General features: G+C 41.7%; 1 protein-coding gene across 1 annotated transcript; it reads right to left on the reverse strand.

Annotated features, from left to right (window-relative positions):
• Positions 1-866: 866 nt before the first annotated feature.
• On the reverse strand, positions 867-17,995 carry LOC139463849 (EGF-like domain-containing protein 2). Its single transcript, XM_071245228.1, has 12 exons — positions 17,821-17,995; positions 13,109-13,192; positions 10,817-10,939; positions 8,639-8,755; positions 7,990-8,080; positions 6,999-7,107; positions 5,945-6,093; positions 4,494-4,636; positions 3,945-4,020; positions 3,150-3,318; positions 2,044-2,161; positions 867-1,316 (listed from the first exon to the last, which is right to left on the reverse strand). The coding sequence occupies exons 2-12, from the start codon at positions 13,173-13,175 to the stop codon at positions 1,168-1,170; spliced, it is 1,311 nt and encodes a 436-aa protein (XP_071101329.1). The 5' UTR covers positions 13,176-13,192; positions 17,821-17,995; the 3' UTR covers positions 867-1,167.
• Between the last annotated feature and the right edge of the window lie 1,914 nt (positions 17,996-19,909).

Consider the following 19,909-nt stretch of genomic DNA (forward strand, 5'->3'; position numbering starts at 1 on the left):
TTTATTATAGGGAGGTTTGGATGGGTGTTAGGGTGGGTAGGTGGGGGTGGTGGTCATGAAAAGTGTAACATAGCCCTCAAGGTCGTGATGCCAGGGCTACATTAATTGGCCGGAGGTAGATCCTCAGTCTCCAGTGAGTTGTTGTCTACGGCATTATTAATTAGATAACAAAATAGAAAACCATATTCTTCACATAAAATTGTAATTTCCATGATAAATTATATACTGCTCAACATATATATGGATTGAGATACAGTTAATACTTTGCGAAACTCATGGAAAGTCATGATATTTTATATTTCAAATGATCCACCATAACAATATCGGTAACTATTTGTTTGTCAACAGTGCCAATCATCGCAACACCCACAGTCGTAAACCTCACATCCAGGAGGCCGATGAAAGAAGAAGGTGAGGTGAAATGGTGTTTAACGTCGTAACCAAGATTATTGCACTTATATAGCGACGTGCATGCACGTGTGTATGTGGTTGTGGCTGCTTGTACTAGTCCGGGCTAATGCCGATTTTATAGTGCTAGCCCACTGAGATACCATGCCAGAGTTATAATGACTACCCCACTTAGACACAGTATACTGTCCCCGAGCCGACCAGTCCTTGTTTATCCCTTAATACCGAGCGCCAGGCTGGGTAACAACGAGAACCATCTTTTAACGTCTTTTGGTGTGATGCGGCCGGGTCGAACCCCGGACCTTCCGCTCTACCACTGGGCCACGTAGGCGGTCGATGAAAACAGAAACAATTATTTCGGGATGTTCGCAGACTATTATCAAACATTTTGGGGAAAGCCGTGGTACAAAATCTCCAATAAGTTCGAGAAGGTTATACAAAGTTAAAGAACGACATCGTCAGTATACGTGAGTGGGTTTATTGTAAGAAAATGAAGGTCAAAGACAGAACAGGTTTGACAAACAGGAATACTCTACACATTTTTTTACGAAGGTCTGATCTGCACACATTGGTGCCTTCTGGGAAGGTGTATGTTTTTCAGAACCTTGACCAACGTCGACTGATGTCATGAAAAAAGCCTTTATTCATGCCTCAGTCGCATTATTTTATGAATACAAAGTTAATGCATTTTATGCAAATGTAAATTTCGTGTCTTTAAATCGTTTTTGTTTTTAAACCACTGGCGATATTTTCCCTGGTTTAGTTCACGGTTTTGTTTTTGTTCCTGGCCATGAGCATGCGCAGTCCAAATATGAAGCAGACGACAAGGAGCACGCAGATAATGGCGGCCAGAGCTATGAGTCCGATCATCACGCTGCTTGACATGGTACATTCCTTGTCTTCTCGATCTGCAACAACGGGTAAAGAGGTGTGAGATGACAATGTTGTTGGTGATGATGCGAGTAATGTATGCGATGGTATTCTACTCCAATACACCAGGGTATTAATTTACAGATTAAAATAAAAAATGCAGCAAAGAGGGTTTGGGTGATTCTGGCACAGTCAGGCTGGTTAGGCTCATCATCAGCTCAGAGCCCTTGCCCCTTTAACACGCAGCCCAGACAGCGAATGGGACTTCTCCCCGGAAGCGCTTCCTAGTCAAATCCACGCATAACGTTTCGGAGAATATGAAGACTCCCCAACATTGCAACCTTCTGCATTACCCAGATTGTCAGAAGGACTGTTTCACGTAGGTAAACTGGAGATTTCATATAGGTCACCTAGTTCGTCTCGAGTAGGCCAACTTGTTGTCTGACGGAGGTCAAACAGGTTGAGCTACATCAGACCATCTATGAAACCATCTACTGTAAACTACGTTTAAAACGAACTCAAAGGGACCACCAATTTTAGTTCCTTCTTACAGTAGTTCGTTATAAGCTTATATACAGCATATTCACAGCAAATGGACGGGACAAAAAAACAGTTCGTAAAAGCCGCCAGTTCGTTATAAGCCTGTTCGTTATAAACGTAGTATGGGGTATGGACGATTCGTATGAGGCACGTCAGACACTGATGTCTTGTGTCCTTGATCAGGGCAACATGACTCTAATAGCAGTCCGCGAACACCGCTCGTACCTGTGAATCCGCTTTGTTCGTATGGCGTGTTGATGTAGATGGTCTGGTTGATAACGCCGTCATTCTCTTTTGCCGCTTCAGCAGTATCTCTCCTCTTTCTTCCACTAGCGGGGCAAGTCTAGGGGCGCAATAAATACAACCTTAAATCTCTTTGTGACAGCATCATTTCACTTACAAATATATGTTTGTGCTTACCCCTGAAACATCCATCTCCACCTTCTTTGTACACGCCTTGCATAAAGATATTAAACGTTCATGTATAGCGGAACATCTGGTAACACTTTACTACAAGAATAGAACTAATATTGAAAGATGACGAGTCACCAAGGGTATTATGGTTCTAGACGCTTGAACCAGTAGTTAGAATGCTTGGGATCTTATTGCAATGTACCCCCATGAAAACATGATGGGTTACTTTCACTGATTTTAGCACTACCCCAATATCGTTGATTCAACAAAGTCGGAACGCCTAAGACCGGAATCAATTCGGGCTTCCCTCTCACATAAATATAATTCTGGTGATACATCAATGTCAAATGTTCCCTGTATAATACGTACATATATGTCTGTATACGTTCGTCCTCTATCTCTCCAGGGCTAGCATTTCGGTAAACCTACTCTAACCCCTATATCAAATCCCGTGGTTCTTGCGATCGCAAATTACCCGACCTTGATTTTCGTTAACATTTTGCCGACCAATCAAACGTCGACATAAGGGATTTCAAGGAAAAGGGTAAGGGAGGTAACTCGTATTACCTATAAACCAAATCCACCGCCATTTTTAATGGCCTTGAAGACATCCTTTCCATCAAAAGGATATTTGAGGGCTTTCTTTTGCCTGTCAAAACTCGATTCTAATCAATGGAACTGGTCAATCCAACATTGAGGCAGCTTTGTAACTCGTACTCTCATTGGTCCGTTAGACTTAGTAGCATAGCCAATCAAACTGGCAAATGGAAATCAAGGTCGGGTAATTTGAGATTGCAAGAACCACATGAATGGATCCAGGGGTTAGTGCAGGTTAACCGTAATGCTAGCCCTGGAGATATAAAGGATGTTATAATTCTTTGTAGGCGTATCCGCGAAGGCTAGATTTCAAAACATACTGGTAGTGAGCACTGGGTGCGGTCGGTACTGCTGCGGTAGAAGATGGCGAGTCGGAGGGCATTGCTGTTGTCGAAGAGGAAGGCATACAGGCTGATTGTCCACTGAGACAGGTCAGAGTTGTAGATCGGGTCAGGCTTGACCACCGACTTGCCGAGAGCTGTCACGCATCTGCCGATGAGACACATTCAGTCAGAGAAAGTAGCGTCCACCCTGACATATTGTATGTTCTGTGCACTGTTGTGTATGAATACCAGAATGAATAGAAATGACTCTCGGTCTTAGGGCTTTTGTGATATTCGCAAATCGAAAACGCGTGTATGCATTTTGGAAAAGCCAAATTGTGTCAGACCAAGAGTGTATGAGCTTTGTTGCCAGGTGTACGATCCGTGTTGCTAGGTGTACGACCCATGTTGTTAGATGTATTACTCGTGTTGCTAGGTATCATCGGACATCACAGGTTTTCGGACATCATAGGTTTTCGGACAGCCATGTTTATCGCGCTATTACATGGGGTATAGCGTTACACAGATATTTTAAATACTCAGATGGTGGCTTGGTTTAAAGAGAAATTTACGAATGCTTCTTAAGTGTTCGAAAACCCCTAACACTGGAATATATGATTTGTGTTACTTGGTGTATGGCCCGTGTTGCTAGGTATATGACCTGTGTTGCTAAGTGAATGACCTGTGTTGCCAGGCGAATGACCTGTATTGGTAGGTGTGTGACCGGTGTTGCCAGGTGAATGACCTGTGTTGCTAGGTGAATGACCTATGATACTAGGGACACCAACTGACCCACTATCTAAGAGCACAGCCTCTTCAGCTGTGGAGGGGTTGGTGGCCACCAGTCTGTCGAACACAGCGCAGTAACCTGGACACAGGAAACAAAACGGTTAAAGAAACTAAAGGGGTGACATATATATCTCACGAAACAAGGCAACTGTCCTAAGAAAAGAACTATACAATACAAATGATCTTGAAAGTTAGCTAACTCCAGAAGAGACCAAACATAGCCACACACGCCAGCCCAGCCCCCAACAGTCTGCTTTGTCGCACATTGTGACCATCCAATACACATAAGTCAACTCTTACAACAAATGGGATGCCATGGACCTATTTACCCCGGACTCCTAATTCACGGATATGTAAAGCAGACAAAAGACGAATCACATGTGATATCTTAATGTATAGGGCATATACTAATGGTCATGACCTTGACCCGAAACATCTGCATATTGTTATTTGGATAGGACCTTGACATCTGCTATTGACCCGAAACATCTGCATATTGTTATTGGACAGGACCTCTGCTATTGTGATAGGTTACATCGTTACATCACTGACCTCCATCTGTGATGAAGGTGAGCACGACTTCATCTCCGATCTTGAGCGCTGAGGCTGAGGTGATGGCTTGACCCACGTTGTTGGTCATGGTGTAGGTGATGGGTGAGATGTAGTTGGTGGTGTTTTGGAAGATTAGGTTTCCCCTGGGAATGTAACGTCATCACGTTAACACGACACGTCATGAAAAACTAGACACACTGGCATTGTATTTCTATTACGTGAATAATTCAATGCTGATAAGTCTTTCGAAGAGGCTAAATCGATTATAAGTTTCCTGTTTGGATGAGCGAGTTGGGTTTAACGTCGTTTTGAATTGTATTCCAGTTCTATCACGGTGTGTCAGCCTAATGTGGGAGGAAAGCCCGAAGTGATGCAGGTCTCAGACGTTTACCACTCTGGTGAAACCCACGAGCACGGGTATGGTGCTCACAAACCTAGAAATATAATCGGGGCGAACCGGGATTCGAACTTGTTTGGAAGGACATGGCAATCACCGTGTAGAGAACATGGGGTTTGAATTGGGTTTAACACGTTAACTTGTAAACCTCTGATGACGTCACAGTTACAGAAGGTTCTTCTAAATTTTTGTAAACTTTCAAGGCAGGCAATATCATCAATCCCGGGTCGTTTAAGTGGAATGCCAGGGACTTGATGAATACATTTCAATTGTAATATCGATGTTTTACAATTTATGATTTATAAAATTGCCTCTTGATGAGAACGCACTTGTGTTTGATGATTGGTTAAAAATCACAATTTTTTTAACATAAAAATTCAGTGACGTGAAACGAACATGCAACTTCACATATCGTGTTAATTTTTGTAACCCACCGTTTGCCCACTGAGCTGACGGGGCAGGTGATGAGAAGTTCATCATGTCATGAGTCCAGCTAGTCCATGTTGCACGTGGTTTTGCTCTCGCACGCTTTGAGCGAATTCCTTTTATACCGCAATACACTGTAATGTTTCACTATAAGATTTGTCGATTTTTTCTGGTATTTCTGGCATTTAGACAGTTCATAATTTGGATAGAACACGCCTCCTCGGTTTTTATTAAAAAATGTAAAACCTTGACGTCGGCTTTTCCCTCGCTCGCGATATAACATTTTCATCCTAAACCTCGGAGGAGTGTTTTATCTTATACATCTTGTATGAACTGAGTGAGTGTGCTTTCAGGGGCATTACCGCAATATCACCACGGGGGACACCAGATATGGACTTCCCTCATGTGCTCCAATGGTGGAATGAAACCCTAGCTTTCGGCGTGAAGTGCGAACGCTTTAACCACTAGGTTACCCAATCCTCCATTATCTGTGCGGATCGGATACAAGGATGTTCTGTGCAGGATTATTATCAACGCAGTAAACGGGTACATCTGGATATTATGTAACATAACTGTATATTTAAATGATATTTCATAAACCAGGACACTCATCAAACCATGAACGTACAAGTCATTTGGGTTGATGTTTCCAAAGCTGGCGTAGAGGACGTTGTTACTGGGGTCGAAGATGCAGTTGCACTGGAAGCGGATGTCGGTGCCGGTGCGGATGATTCTGCTGTAGCGGTAGATGAAGTAGCGGGTATACGCATAGCCCGACTGCAACAGGGAACGTGAATTTAAGGAATTCGTCGTCTTCCACCACAGCACGTGTTACCACACAGGTGCATACACATTCACTGACCTTTCAGGGTGAGTTGCCTTATGCATTACCTTGATTTTCCGATATTCGGATTAACCCCAAAACATCCTACTGCAGTCGAACAGAATCCGTGTTTGTAGATATATCCTGCGTAGAATGTGTTCCGTTCCGTGTGTGTGTGTCTGTCAGTCTGTGTATGTGTGTGCGTGTGTGTGTGTGTGCGCGTGTGCGTGTGTGTGTGTGTCTGTGTGTGTATGAGTGCGTGTGTGTGTGTTTGTGTCACTGTCTGTGTGTCACTGCCTGTGTCTCTCTCTCTCTCTCTCTCTCTCTCTCTCTCTCTGTGTGGAAGTGATTGGTCGCGTGTGTGGGTGTGGGTGTCACTGTCTGTGTGGGTGTCACTGTCTGTGTGTGTGTGTGTGTGTGTGATTGTCTGTGAGTGTGTGTTTGTCTGTGTATTTGTTTGTGTCTGTGTGTGTTTGCGTGTCAGCAGGACTGTGTGTGTGTGAGAGAGATTGTGGGTTTGCGCGTGTGTGTGAGACTGTGTGCAAGACTCTGTGTGTGTTTGTGTGTTCCTTGCATTTATTATTCTTTTAGGCACGTCATGGCCACGGTGCCTTTATAGTCCATTTTCTGCACAACAACAAAAATATGCCAGATATTGACCACGCAAAACGTGCGAAGAAACAAGAAATGTCCCTTAAAAATATAGTCCTAAAATATAGTTCCCAATGCATGACAGAAACATAAACACTGTACAAAATTAATCAGCGAAGAAAAACTTTTTTTCACGCAAATAATAGATTTAATAACTTCAAACTGCGTTTTTGAACTGCTTCATTATATGCCGATGAGGTTTGTTTACCGTTAGATCTCTCCTGGTGACTGAGCCGCACCTGCTGGTGAAGTAGTTGAGGGTGATGTCGTGGGTGTTGCCTCTGCCGGTGGGCACCGTGTTACATTCGGATTGTGCACTATGTAGAGATTACAAAATGTGGGAATGTTAAATCAAGGTGAAATATATTTGTTCAAGGCAGTTTATTACAAGACACAGTAACGTGAAATATTGTTCCGCAATAAGGTTCACCTCATTGGTCAGCACCGACATTCTCTCACACACACCTATATCTTAACCACGTGTGAATCGAATCGGAGTCTAAACGAATATCCCTTAACGATAGCTCCATCGTAAATTCAAGCGCGGATACAACTTATTGGAAGGGGTTGTGCGCAGGTTTTTTAAAGAAAGGTGTACTTAAAACCTTAAAATAATTAAAAAAATATCACAACAATCTGGAAAAATATATTATTTTCGCTAGCCAAAATTAGTCATGGAATTGCTTTTTTTGTTGAGCAAGTCATCAAGTGAATTACTTTTATGGCTTTTCCCACGCCAACTTATTAGTATGCTTCTTGTGTAAATATTGACTTTAAGCTGAATCAACAATATTGCGACTGATTATGCTTCAAGATGGGTCGGGATGATGCGTACCCTGCACATCTCTTCTGGATCCGTGTATGAAATTTATAATGGAGCTGATTCATAAGACAACGGGATGCCGAATATGTCACACGTCATTGGAAACGAACATAGCATAATTCTTCAGGCGTTGTTTCTCCTAGTTTACCACGAGTTAATATTTAATTACCCCTTATTGGACATATGTTCTTTTGATTGTGTGAATTGAAACGATAGATATCAGAGCTAAATGATAAAATAGAATTGAAAGTTTTTTCCCGTGAAGGGGGTCACTCTTTTTCGGTGACCTGGAATCTAAGGTTACAGTGTGACTCTTTGTGTAAGATGACTTAGGTTTAACTCAAGGTGAAGTGTCTTGTCTGCTTCCCTGACTCACCCGAAGTTCTCAACGTAACCCTCGCCGTTAGAAAAGTCCCCAGGGGGCGTCATGGAAACGATCATTCTATCTGAGAGACACTGGCAATTCACTGGAATAACATCATAATTGTCAATGTATCATCATCATCATCATCATCATCATCATCATCACCACCACATTGTTATGTGTTATTACAATTATCATTTTGTTTGAACTTTTCCCCCTGTACCTGCATGACGTAATTATTTAAAAACAGTTATGGCAGCCAAAACACAATTACAAAATGAATTTAGGATTAACCCAATTACATAGGATTTTCTTTTGCTCTTAGTTGTTTAAAGCCGCACTTAGCAAAATTCCACCTATATGACGGCGGTCTATAAATAGTCGAGTCTGGGCCAGACAATCTAGTGAAGGACATCACCAGTATCGTTCTATCCCGCAAATGGGATACGATGACATGCATCAATCAAGTCAGCGACCCTGAACACCCGATCCCGTTAGTCGCCGCAAGTATGGGTTGCTGAAGACCTATTCTAACCTGGACCTTCACGGGTATCATACGGTAGTAACCCAGCTTTACAATTTGAAATTAAACTTGAAGTATGGACGCATATGTTTGATGAAGCTTTTGTTTTCGGCACGTGTCTGATGCCCATCTACTTACTGGGCGCGTTCTCACAGGCACCCCCCGAGTAGCCAGCGTTACACACACACTGGTCCAACCCAGACCGTCTCTCGCACACGCCATTGACTCCACAGTTGAGGCTTGTGCACTTGTTGGCTACAAAACAGAGAAATACACACAGATGATTGTCATCAAGAGCTTACATACTTTTTTTCAGTTGTTGAAAAGGTAGGTGTAAACTTATATAAATCCCCTAATAGGATGTTAAGTTTAGGCTGTATTGCATCTGGCAGGGTAGGACAGAGGGCTAATAGTAAAGATGGGTTACAGTCTGTGACGATGTAGGCCACTCCCCTATTATATACCTCTAAAGACATCTCTCCATATTGTATACATCTTTAGAAGCCGTGCCCTCTCAGCTGCCTATATAAACACTTATACATTTCTCAACGGTAGATGTTCTATGACACACCCTGAGTAAACCGTTCTCAATTGTTAATTATTATCATCTTGAATATTTTTTAACTATTGGAAGATAAAGAAATCTAATAAGCTATTTTAGGAAACGGTTTATTTAGTCAATATGGTTTTCTATGCCTGACGTGAAGAACGTTATATGAGTGAATGAAACAGCTGCTTCGCCTTTGACGACGTGTATGGGGAATGCATCGAAAACGGCAATAGTCAATAACGGCAACAACGTTTACCGTAGATTACAAACAGTCATACCAAAGAAGGTTTTACATTTTTATAAACCCTTCTTGTTGTTAATAAATTATATCTTCTGCATGCCAATACTGCTATCTGTGGCACAGTAACGACTGCTACCGCCAAATACATATGGTGCTGCAGCATACACAACGGTCCGAAAGGTTTTCATGTTTAACAGTAATAATAATTCTTCTAATGTGCCAACGACCACGCAACAAAGCACGCTCAAAGCGCAGACAAAACATACATAATTATGTAAACAAAAGTTAAATATAGTTATCAAACAAAAATGTTTTAAGCCCTGACTTGAAAATATAAAGTGATGGGTTTGTTTTGAGGGCAATTGGAAGAGCATTCCATTTTTTGGCAGCAGTTACTTAAAAGGTTCTGGCACCAAAGGATTTCAGTTTCCAGTTTCAGTTCCTGGAAGGCTGGTACACATGGACAAGGTCTGTGTGAGTGTCCGGCTGAAGTTTGTCACCAGACCGTAAGTTCCTAGATGGCTGGCACACGTGGACAAGGTCTGTGTGAGTGTCCGGCTGAAGTTTGTCACCAGACCGTAAGTTCCTAGATGGCTGGCACACGTGGACAAGGTCTGTGTGAGTGTCCGGCTGAAGTTTGTCACCAGACCGTAAGTTCCTAGATGGCTGGCACACGTGGACAAGGTCTGGGTGAGTGACCAGCTGAAGTTTGTCACCAGACCGCAATTTCCTAGATGGCTGGCACACGTGGACAAGGTCGTTGAGATAAGATGGAGCTGTTCCATTTACGTATGCAACAGGCAATAAAGGCATCGTGACACTGGGGATATGTGTGTTCTCACACGTGACTTTTCACTTGTAGTCGGAAACGTGTGAGTTAACAGTAAATGGCTATCGTTTCTTTCCTTTCCGTGGCACATGCGAGTTCCAACCGAAACATTGTATCATCAACAATATTCTTTTGTTTAGATTAAGATTTTCGCTAACATGTTTTACTCATAAACGATAAACACATAATTAGCAAAATACCATTTACTATGCATCTATTAATAAATAGTGGACGCTTGTGTTAAACATTTGTCGTTTTCTTGAAAGCGGGATTCCGTTATTATTGAAGAAGTAGAAAAATATTGCCGTTTTTGACTTGCTGTATCCGTGCATAAACGTTCAGTAATTAGCATTAAAACTGTAACATATCTAAGCCCCATTTTACGTAACATGTTTTGGCCTAAATGCCCCCCCCCCCCGCACCCCCATCCACCTCACCCTCTCTATGTTCCCTTCTCTCGGATAATAAAACTGAAGATTATGTCAGTCAGTCATAAAACCAAATTGAATATTATTTACCAAAACATAACAAAAAGTTAAGTTACGTTAACCCAGGAACACCCAAGGATCAATACATCATCAGTTACGTATGGAAATGCAGCAGTTATCTTGATTATATAATTCTAAATTAATTATAAAAATGAAACTTGTGAAAACATGAAATGTTGTAGAATGTATGTTTGTGGAAGAGCGTTACCTGAAGTTATGTGGCAGCTCTCTCCCTCGAAGCCAGTAATACACTGGCAAATACCGTTGGTGTAGTCGCACACTCCTCCGTTAATACAGTCGTTACCGGGGTTCTTGCAGTTGAAGACGCTGCCTGTGCAAAAACATGAAATCATAATGTATAGTGGTATGGACCATAGTATCTGTACAATATAGGTAAAACTGACTGCGTTATATCTCGAGGTAGGGGTCACGGGAGGCCCTGTCCACTCAGGCTCCTCAATTCGCTGTGCGGAGTTGCGTCCCTTAGGCACACCAGAAACCTGTGACTGTGTGTTCGAATCCCAGTTGACCTCGGTTAACTTCTGAACTGTTTGTAAGTGTGTAAAATCAGTCCATGTTTAAAATGAATGATCTTTTTCGGTTTGGCAATTTACAAACCCCTAATATAGCAGTCATTATACAAATTGATTGAAGAGTTGGTACAGTTATTTTATTTTGATAACGAATTCCGACTATTGTTATGTTGCACTTCATCACCCAGTGACTGAAAATGATAGGATTAAAAAAACCGGAAGTCAAAGTATATATTTTGGCTTCTAATCCTAGCATAATAGTTTATTGTTATGCTTTAAGCCCGTTAATAATCTTAATAATTTTTAGAAAATCTGTCAAATAATTGGACAGAGGTTTCAATCAATTTGAAATATTTAGCAATTAGTAAATTGTGCAGGTGAATCATATACGTAACATATACGTACATATACACGTAGAGTATTTAATATATAAGTCTCTCATAACTCCAAATTGTTTAGCCATGTTTTTATATTTGTATGTTTTTAGGAACCTGTTTTATAATTTATTGTATATCGATTTAGCCGAGACTACAATATAATATCTGTTTGTGATGAGGCCTGGAAATGAACCGCCGTCCGCTATGCGACAAGAGCACTCACTATCACCTTCACACACTTCTTCAATTATACGCGTGTATTAATTTGTGCTCATTGATCTATAACAGCCGTTGCTGTTGGCGACAGCTGCCTCCCATGTTTGGTGACACACTACAGATATGTTTTCTATACATTGTATCAACATCTGACTTTCGGGTAGATAGAACTTACATGATGATGCTTGTTGCTATGACGAATTGATTTATTGTTTAAAACTATTGTCCTGTGAATGACACGTCGAAGATGACACACTAAAACATATTTATTTTGCATGTAAAATGTACATACGTTGCATGCTTCAACTGAAACAAGTCTTTTTATTGTACTGTTTGCCAACTGGGTGTGACGCCAACACAGGAAGGCGTATGTTTCAGTCACAGAACTGCGCTATACTGTAGTTCATCACATAAATGTCATATGTGTCACTGAGCTACTTAAGACAAAGTGTCTATATGATATTTTGTGCCGGACATATGTAATGTTGGGGTTTTGTGGCAGACAATTTCTGTTTTTTTCTCTGAAGCTCAATCACATATTTACATATTTATTTTTTCTGGGACAGGTGATTTTTTGTCGATCCCCCCCCTCCTTATATTGTTGTCAAATCATAAAAAGTTGAACGTTCAAGAATATCCTTTATAATTTGAAACCATACCTACATATAACTGGCACCTATGCTCATGATAAAATCACGATGTGTTTGATAAGGACCATTTGTAGCAAACTACATGTACACAATTCAAGATTTAAAAACAACGTTCTAGAATTTTATTTATAAAAATGCTAACAGTTTTATTCATATGAATAAGAATAAGACCGTTGTGTTCCAAGTGTTGGATCTGTACAGGTAAGGCTAGACTGTGTCTACTGTAGGCTTCTATCGTAAGTGGTTTTCAAATATATGAACATAGGCAAACCTTTGAGTTGATATTCTGAGGAGATTTTGTCCCAGGCTTGCTTACAGTTAAATGTTCTTTTGAAGTTGGAACAATTGGCATTTGTATTTAATTTAAACTTGATTTTGTACTCTAGTATGTTAGAAACTTAATTGGTAAAACGAACAAATGCTTCTTGTAAGCCAGATGGACATGTGTGATAATTGTCGCCCCAAAATATATTTGAAAGCCATTTTTAGGTGACCAAATATGGACCTTGTCATCACACATTCTCTGACGGTGCCGAATGGACGAGACACGTCTTAGCATTCAACAGAAGGTTTATCGCCATTGTAATGCAAGACGGCAATGGTTTAGTAACCATGAGTGTCGCCGTTGCAATTTTGCTCAGCAGCAGGGGCAGATATATATTCTAAATATAATTTTACGTTTGTATTTTAAGAATGGCATTACCACGAGCGAGAAGTACCTTACCTGTCTGTGCTCTGCAGACTTCCAGACATGTTGCCACTAGCAGTGCTATAAAGAGGGACGACTTCATATTTAAGACTCCGAAATCTGAAACAAATATTCTCTGAATTAAACATGATAAACAGAAGCAATGAATTATTGTAGTCCTATGCCAAATATGTGCGGAAACAATTCAAGAACGTGTACACAGATATGTGTTTTTTAGTTAGTTTGTTTGTTGTTAACGTCTCACAATTAATATTGAAGTCATACCTTGGCGGCCTGTAAACAATCGAGCGAGACAATCAAGTGACCGAGCAACGATCCACGTCATCGGGGTGCGATGCAACTCGCCGATTCGGACCACTCAATCCCATGAGTCGCCACTAAGACATGCATAGGCTGCTGGGGGCCCATTCTAACCCGGAATCCGCACACGAATAGATTTGTAATTTTCTACGACGACGGTCGATCTGTAGTGTAGTGAGTTGGATCTAACGCCGTTTTTAACAGTAGTCCAGTTATATCACGGCTTAATGTGATGAGTGAGTTAGTGAGTTAAGATTTAACGTCACATTGGCAGTATTTCAGCCATATCGTGACTTAATGTGATGAAATGATGAAGTGATACAGGTATCGGACGTTTACCACTTCGGTGAAACCCACGAGCACGGGACGATCTGTACCTGGACAATGGGATTTGTATGTCAGAGAACGTGTTATTGCAAGTATACAGAACATTACTATTACAATATTATTGTTCGAAGGATAAAAATACAGGAAATAAGCCGAGAGACATGTGCGGTAGTCAGTTCAAGAAATAAGTTATCGTGATTCAGTTCTAATACTCTTGATATTCTTGCCTACTGGTAATTGATGTCGTAACATACGATCAATGAAGCTACAGTACATTTTCCTTTGGCAAAACGGCGTTGTTCTACTTTGTGTAGGGCGGCAGGGTACCCTTGTGGTTCAAGCGTTCTCTCGTCACGCCGAAGGCCCGGGTTCGATTCCCAAATGAGTTCAATGTGTGAAGCCCATTTCTGATGTCCCCCGCCGTGATATTGCTGAAATATTGCTAAAGAGTAAAACCAGACTCACTCACCCCTGTCTGTTTATAATTAAAATGCATTATGACACAAAGGGGTTATATCTGACACCCGTCCCCACCCTTTTTAATTATTCACGAAGTGAAATATCTTAAACCATCTCCTCGAAATTTCACTTTACATTTGACCATTGCCTGTGATCGAAACTGTAATAAAAATCAGTTCGAAATACGAATGCTTGATTTTAAAGATGTATTTCATAACGGAGACCGAAATTGACATTGCTTGATTTTAAAGATGTATTTCATAACGGAGACCGAAATTGACATTGCTTGATTTTAAAGATGCATTTCATAACGGAGACCGAAATTGACATTGCTTGATTTTAAAGATGTATTTCATAACGGAGACCGAAATTGACATTGCTTGATTTTAAAGATGTATTTCATAACAGGAGACCGAAATTGACATTGCTTGATTTTAAAGATGTATTTCATAACGGAGACCGAAATTGACATTGCTTGATTTTAAAGATGTATTTCATAACGGAGACCGAAATTGACATTGCTTGATTTTAAAGATGTATTTCATAACGGAGACCGAGATTGACATTGCTTGATTTTAAAGATGTATTTCATAACGGAGACCGAAATTGACATTGCTTGATTTTAAAGATGTATTTCATAACGGAGACCGAAATTGACATTGTTTGATTTTAAAGATGTATTTCATAACGGAGACCGAAATTGACATTGCTTGATTTTAAAGATGTATTTCATAACGGAGACCGAAATTGACATTGCTTGATTTTAAAGATGTATTTCATAACGGAGACCGAAATTGACATTGCTTGATTTTAAAGATGTATTTCATAACGGAGACCGAAATTGACATTGCTTGATTTTAAAGATGTATTTCACAACAGGAGACCGAAATTGACATTGCTTGATTCTAAAGATGTATTTCATAACAGGAGATCGAAATTGACATTACTTGATTTTAAAGATGTATTTCATAACAGGAGATCGAAATTGACATTACTTGATTTTAAAGATGTATTTCATAACAGGAGACCGAAATTGACATTGCTTGATTTTAAAGATGTATTTCATAACGGAGACCGAAATTGACATTGTTTGATTTTAAAGATGTATTTCATAACAGGAGACCGAAATTGACATTGTTTGATTTTAAAGATGTATTTCATAACGGGAGACCGAAATTGACATTGCTTGATTCTAAAGATGTATTTCATAACAGGAGATCGAAATTGACATTACTTGATTTTAAAGATGTATTTCATAACAGGAGATCGAAATTGACATTACTTGATTTTAAAGATGTATTTCATAACAGGAGACCGAAATTGACATTGCTTGATTTTAAAGATGTATTTCATAACAGGAGACCGAAATTGACATTGTTTGATTTTAAAGATGTATTTCATAACAGGAGACCGCAATTGACATTGCTTGATTTTAAAGATGTTTATCATAACAGGAGATCGAAATTGACATTACTTGATTTTAAAGATGTATTTCATAACAGGAGATCGAAATTGACATTACTTGATTTTAAAGATGTATTTCATAACAGGAGACCGAAATTGACATTGCTTGATTTTAAAGATGTATTTCATAACAGGAGACCGAAATTGACATTGTTTGATTTTAAAGATGTATTTCATAACAGGAGACCGCAATTGACATTGCTTGATTTTAAAGATGTTTATCATAACAGGAGACCGAATTTGACATTACTTGATTTTAAAGATGTATATCATAACAGGAGACCGCAATTGCCATTACTTGATTTTAAAGATGCATTTCATAACAGGAGAACGAAATTGACATTGCTTGATTCTAAAGATGTATTTCTTAACAGGAGACCGAAATTGACATTACTTGAATTTAAAGATGTATTTCATAACCAGAGACCGAAATTGACATGCTAAATAATAAATCACCTTTTTAATTGAAGATTCAGGTTTAGGGCCCTGGAAGTCGCCCCAATCGATGACAATCGCTTTTTTATATTATTATACGTGTATTAACCGTTGTCAGGGTTACTGGCATTCGCGTATATTTTAAGGATAAAATACAGAGAGAGTTACTAACATGGGATGTGATAAATAATTTGACACAAACAAGAACATATGCTCTACTGATCTTGCTCTTAACACAATGGGGGGGGGGGGGGGGGGGGGGGGGGGGGGGGGGCACGGGTGGCCCAGTCGTCTAGGCGCCGCGATTCGCTGTGCAGAGTTGCGTCCCTTGGACACGCCAGAAACCTATGATTGTGGGTTCGAATCCCGGTTCGCCCCGATTATGTTTCTAGGTTTGTCAGCACCATACCCGTGCTTGTGGGTTTCACCGAAGTGGTAAACGTCTGAGACCTGCATCACTTCGGGCTTTCCTCCCACATTAAGCTGACACGCCGCGATATAACTGGAATATTGTTAAAAGCGGCGTTAAACAAAACTCACTCACTCACTCACTCACTCTTAACACTATGGAGTCAAACTCTGAGTTGTTCTGACATAAAGAGGTCTTACACAAGAGTGAAATTACACCACATTTTCCTCAACTGAAATAATAGTCGTCGTTTGTTTCGATAAATATATAGTATTTCGTTAATATATACATGATAAGAACTACACCGTGACAAATGTGTTTAGAGTGTAAACACGTGTAATACATTTTTAGGAATGTGTTTAAATCGGAATACCCACTTGGTCTAAACAGCACGTTTAGTGTCGAAACATATGATTTAAGCCGTCGTCCCACAGCCTAAACACCACCTCAACACAACATCCCCATAATCTATACATGTTTAGAATTTGAACATGTTGACGACAAAATGCATATCATTGTGGATTGTCCTAATAGTCTATGTATGTTTAGAATTTAAACATGTTGAAATAAAGAGCACATCATCGGGCATTAAATCAAATATTGATAACATGTACTGTATACGCTAAAACAACCATAGAAAACGGCCTTTTTATATTACCTACAATTAATTTCAAGCGGGGAATTGGTGAGTGTGTTGGGTCGGGTGGGATGGTCTGATGTGTGACCCAAAACACAACCCTGAATCATGAGTCAAACCCCGTGTTTAGGATCATTTTAAGGGTTTATTTTACAGTTATCGTACATTAGTCTGGGAAGAGAATGTTTGCTATGGCGAAATATTTCGATCGTACTTTCGAAACAGGCATTTAATTGTGGTTCTCACCCATGAGTGAGTGAATACTGTTTTACGCCGCTTTTAGCAATATTCCAGCAATATCACGGCGTGGGACACCAGAAATGAGCTTCACACATTGTACCCATGTCGGGAATCGAACCCGGGTCTTAGGCGTGATAAGCGAACGCTTTAACCACTAGGCTACCCGACCGCCCCGGTTCTCACCTATAGGACAAAAGTATTTTTTTTTCCCTGTTGGATGACTTATCTCACAAGGACTTGACCCTGAACACAAGACAACACTTAATACAGGAGATACGAACCAATCCATACACGAGACTATCTCTTTGTCCCAACGAGAAAACAGAACCCTAATAATTAAAAAGACAAATTGTATAAATTGCGGAAGCCGGAACAAATTGATGAAATAATCAATAAAATTTAAAATATCAAATTCCAAGCCATTATATCAATGTTAAGACAGTTGTGTAGTCTTACCTCTCTCTCAACCTCGGTCTTCGCACACACTGTTACAGGGCTGCCAGCAGCCGCTCAGTACTGTCAATATGACGCGTTTGTTCAGGGTGTATTATTTATATTTCATAGACTTGTGTTCCCATGCGTTATCGCGCTATATTCCACAGCATCCGTGAGACCCCGTCATAGGCAGGTCTCTGCACCGCACCCCGTATTCAGCTCGTCTTTGCGGCTGCCTTCACTTACTCAAGCGTGTTTGGATAACCTGAATTTATCAATTGCTATCCATTTGGATTATTGTATTAGGCAAATATTGATACTGTGACGATTAATCACGTGGCACGATCTTTACTTTGAAATGACGTGGACTGTAGACGATTATGTGATGCACTTTGTGTGGCTGCTGTAATTTGGGATGTGATAGGGGTAGGGGTGGGGAGATCAGAGACAATTCGGTGAGCTATGAATCATTGGATTGCATCTGGGATGCTGGGCATCCATCGGCTCGTCGTTTCGCGCCTCGTGTTAGAGTTATTGGTTTTCGTACAATGGTCGGTAAATATAGGTGTGAGGTCTTTGGCTTTTGTTCGTGAAAGAAGTACATAGACATCACGATAATCCTTGAATAACGTTGACCTGGTAAGTGATGGGTCAAGGAGTTGATGAGGGAGGTGGATGAAGAGGGGGGGGGGGGGGGGGATGCACGGGATGTACGGGTGGGAACGTATCGAGGGTGGAGAGTAGACAGAGGGGTGGGGATGGACGGGTAGGGATGGGCGGTGGATGGAGAGTGGTCAGAGGGGTGGTAATAGACGGATGAGGATGGACTGGTGGGGACGGGCGGGTGGGAATGGACGGAGGTTGGAGAATGGGCAGAGGGGTATGGACGGAGGGTGGAGTGTGGACGGAGGGGTATGGAAGGAGAATGAGGATGGAAGGGGAAGGAGTGTGGACAGAGGGTATGGAAGGAGAGTGAGGATGGGCGGTGGGTGGAGAGTGGACAGAAGGTATGGAAGGAGGGTGAGGATGGGCGGTGGGTGGAGAGTGGACAGAAGGTATGGAAGGAGGGTGAGGATGGGCGGTGGGTGGAGAGTGGACAGAAGGTATGGAAGGAGGGTGAGGATGGGCGGTGGGTGGAGAGTGGACAGAAGGTATGGAAGGAGGGTGAGGATGTGCGATGGGTGGAGAGTGGACAGACGGTATTGAAGGAGGTTGAGGATAGACGGAGGGTGGAGTGTGGACAGATGGTATGGAAGGAGAGTGAGAATGGGCGGTGGGTGGAGGGGTACAGAGAAAGGTTGGGAATGAGCGGATCAGTGAGGATAGACGGAGGGGTAGACATGGACGGATGGTCCGATGGGTGGGTAGGTGGTTATGAATAGGTGCTAATGGACAGACGGGTGGGATGGACGGGTGGAGTTAGACGATGTGGTGATTGACGGAAGGGTAGGATAGGCGGTGTGGATGAACGGAGGCTGGTGATTGATGGTAGGAAGTTGGGATGGAGGGAGGGGTTGGGGTGTGTTGGGGGCGGGGGGAGCGGGGATAGGCGAAGGCTGGTGATTGGCAGAGGGATAGAAAGAGGGCCGTATGGAAGGAGGTTTTGATGGATGGAAAGGGAGGCATGGGCGGGGAATGGAAGGAGGTTTGCATGGACTGAAGGGTGTGATGGACGGAGGGATGGGGAAGGGTAGAGGCTGCTGACTGACGGAGGGATAGGATGGGTGTGTATGGAAGGAAGTTTGGATGGATGAAAAGGGAAAGGGGCTGATGGACGGGGGGGTGGGGGGGGGAGAGAGGTTTTGATGGAAGGAAGTATGGGGTGGACGGAGGGTGGGATAGGCAGAGGCTGGTGATTGACGGAGGGATCGAAGTAGAGTGAGATGGACGGGTGTGTTGGACGAGCAGATGGGTCGTAATAATGTATGAAGGGTTGGGGATGGTCAGTATGGACAGAGGGGTTGGAGATGGTCAGTATGGACAGAGGGGTTGGAGATGGTCAGTATGGACAGAGGGGTTGGAGATGGTCAGTATGGACAGAGGGGCTGGAGATGGTCAGTATGGACAGAGGGGTTTGGAATGGTCAGTATGGACAGAGGGGTTGGGGATG

This window comes from Haliotis cracherodii, unplaced genomic scaffold, assembly GCF_022045235.1.
Source record: "Haliotis cracherodii isolate W230 unplaced genomic scaffold, xgHalCrac1.p SCAF_16, whole genome shotgun sequence".
NCBI classification, from domain to species: Eukaryota; Metazoa; Mollusca; class Gastropoda; order Lepetellida; family Haliotidae; genus Haliotis; species Haliotis cracherodii.

Bases quoted from the DNA above. Each gene is read 5' to 3' on its own strand.
- LOC139463849 (XM_071245228.1), bottom strand. From the start codon at position 13,175: ATGAAGTCGTCCCTCTTTATAGCACTGCTAGTGGCAACATGTCTGGAA. The intron at 10,940-13,108 runs GTAAGGTACTTC...GTTTTTGCACAG, and splicing joins AGTCTGCAGAGCACAGACAG to GCAGCGTCTTCAACTGCAAG. The intron at 7,108-7,989 runs GTGAGTCAGGGA...ATCTCTACATAG, and splicing joins GGTTACGTTGAGAACTTCGG to TGCACAATCCGAATGTAACA.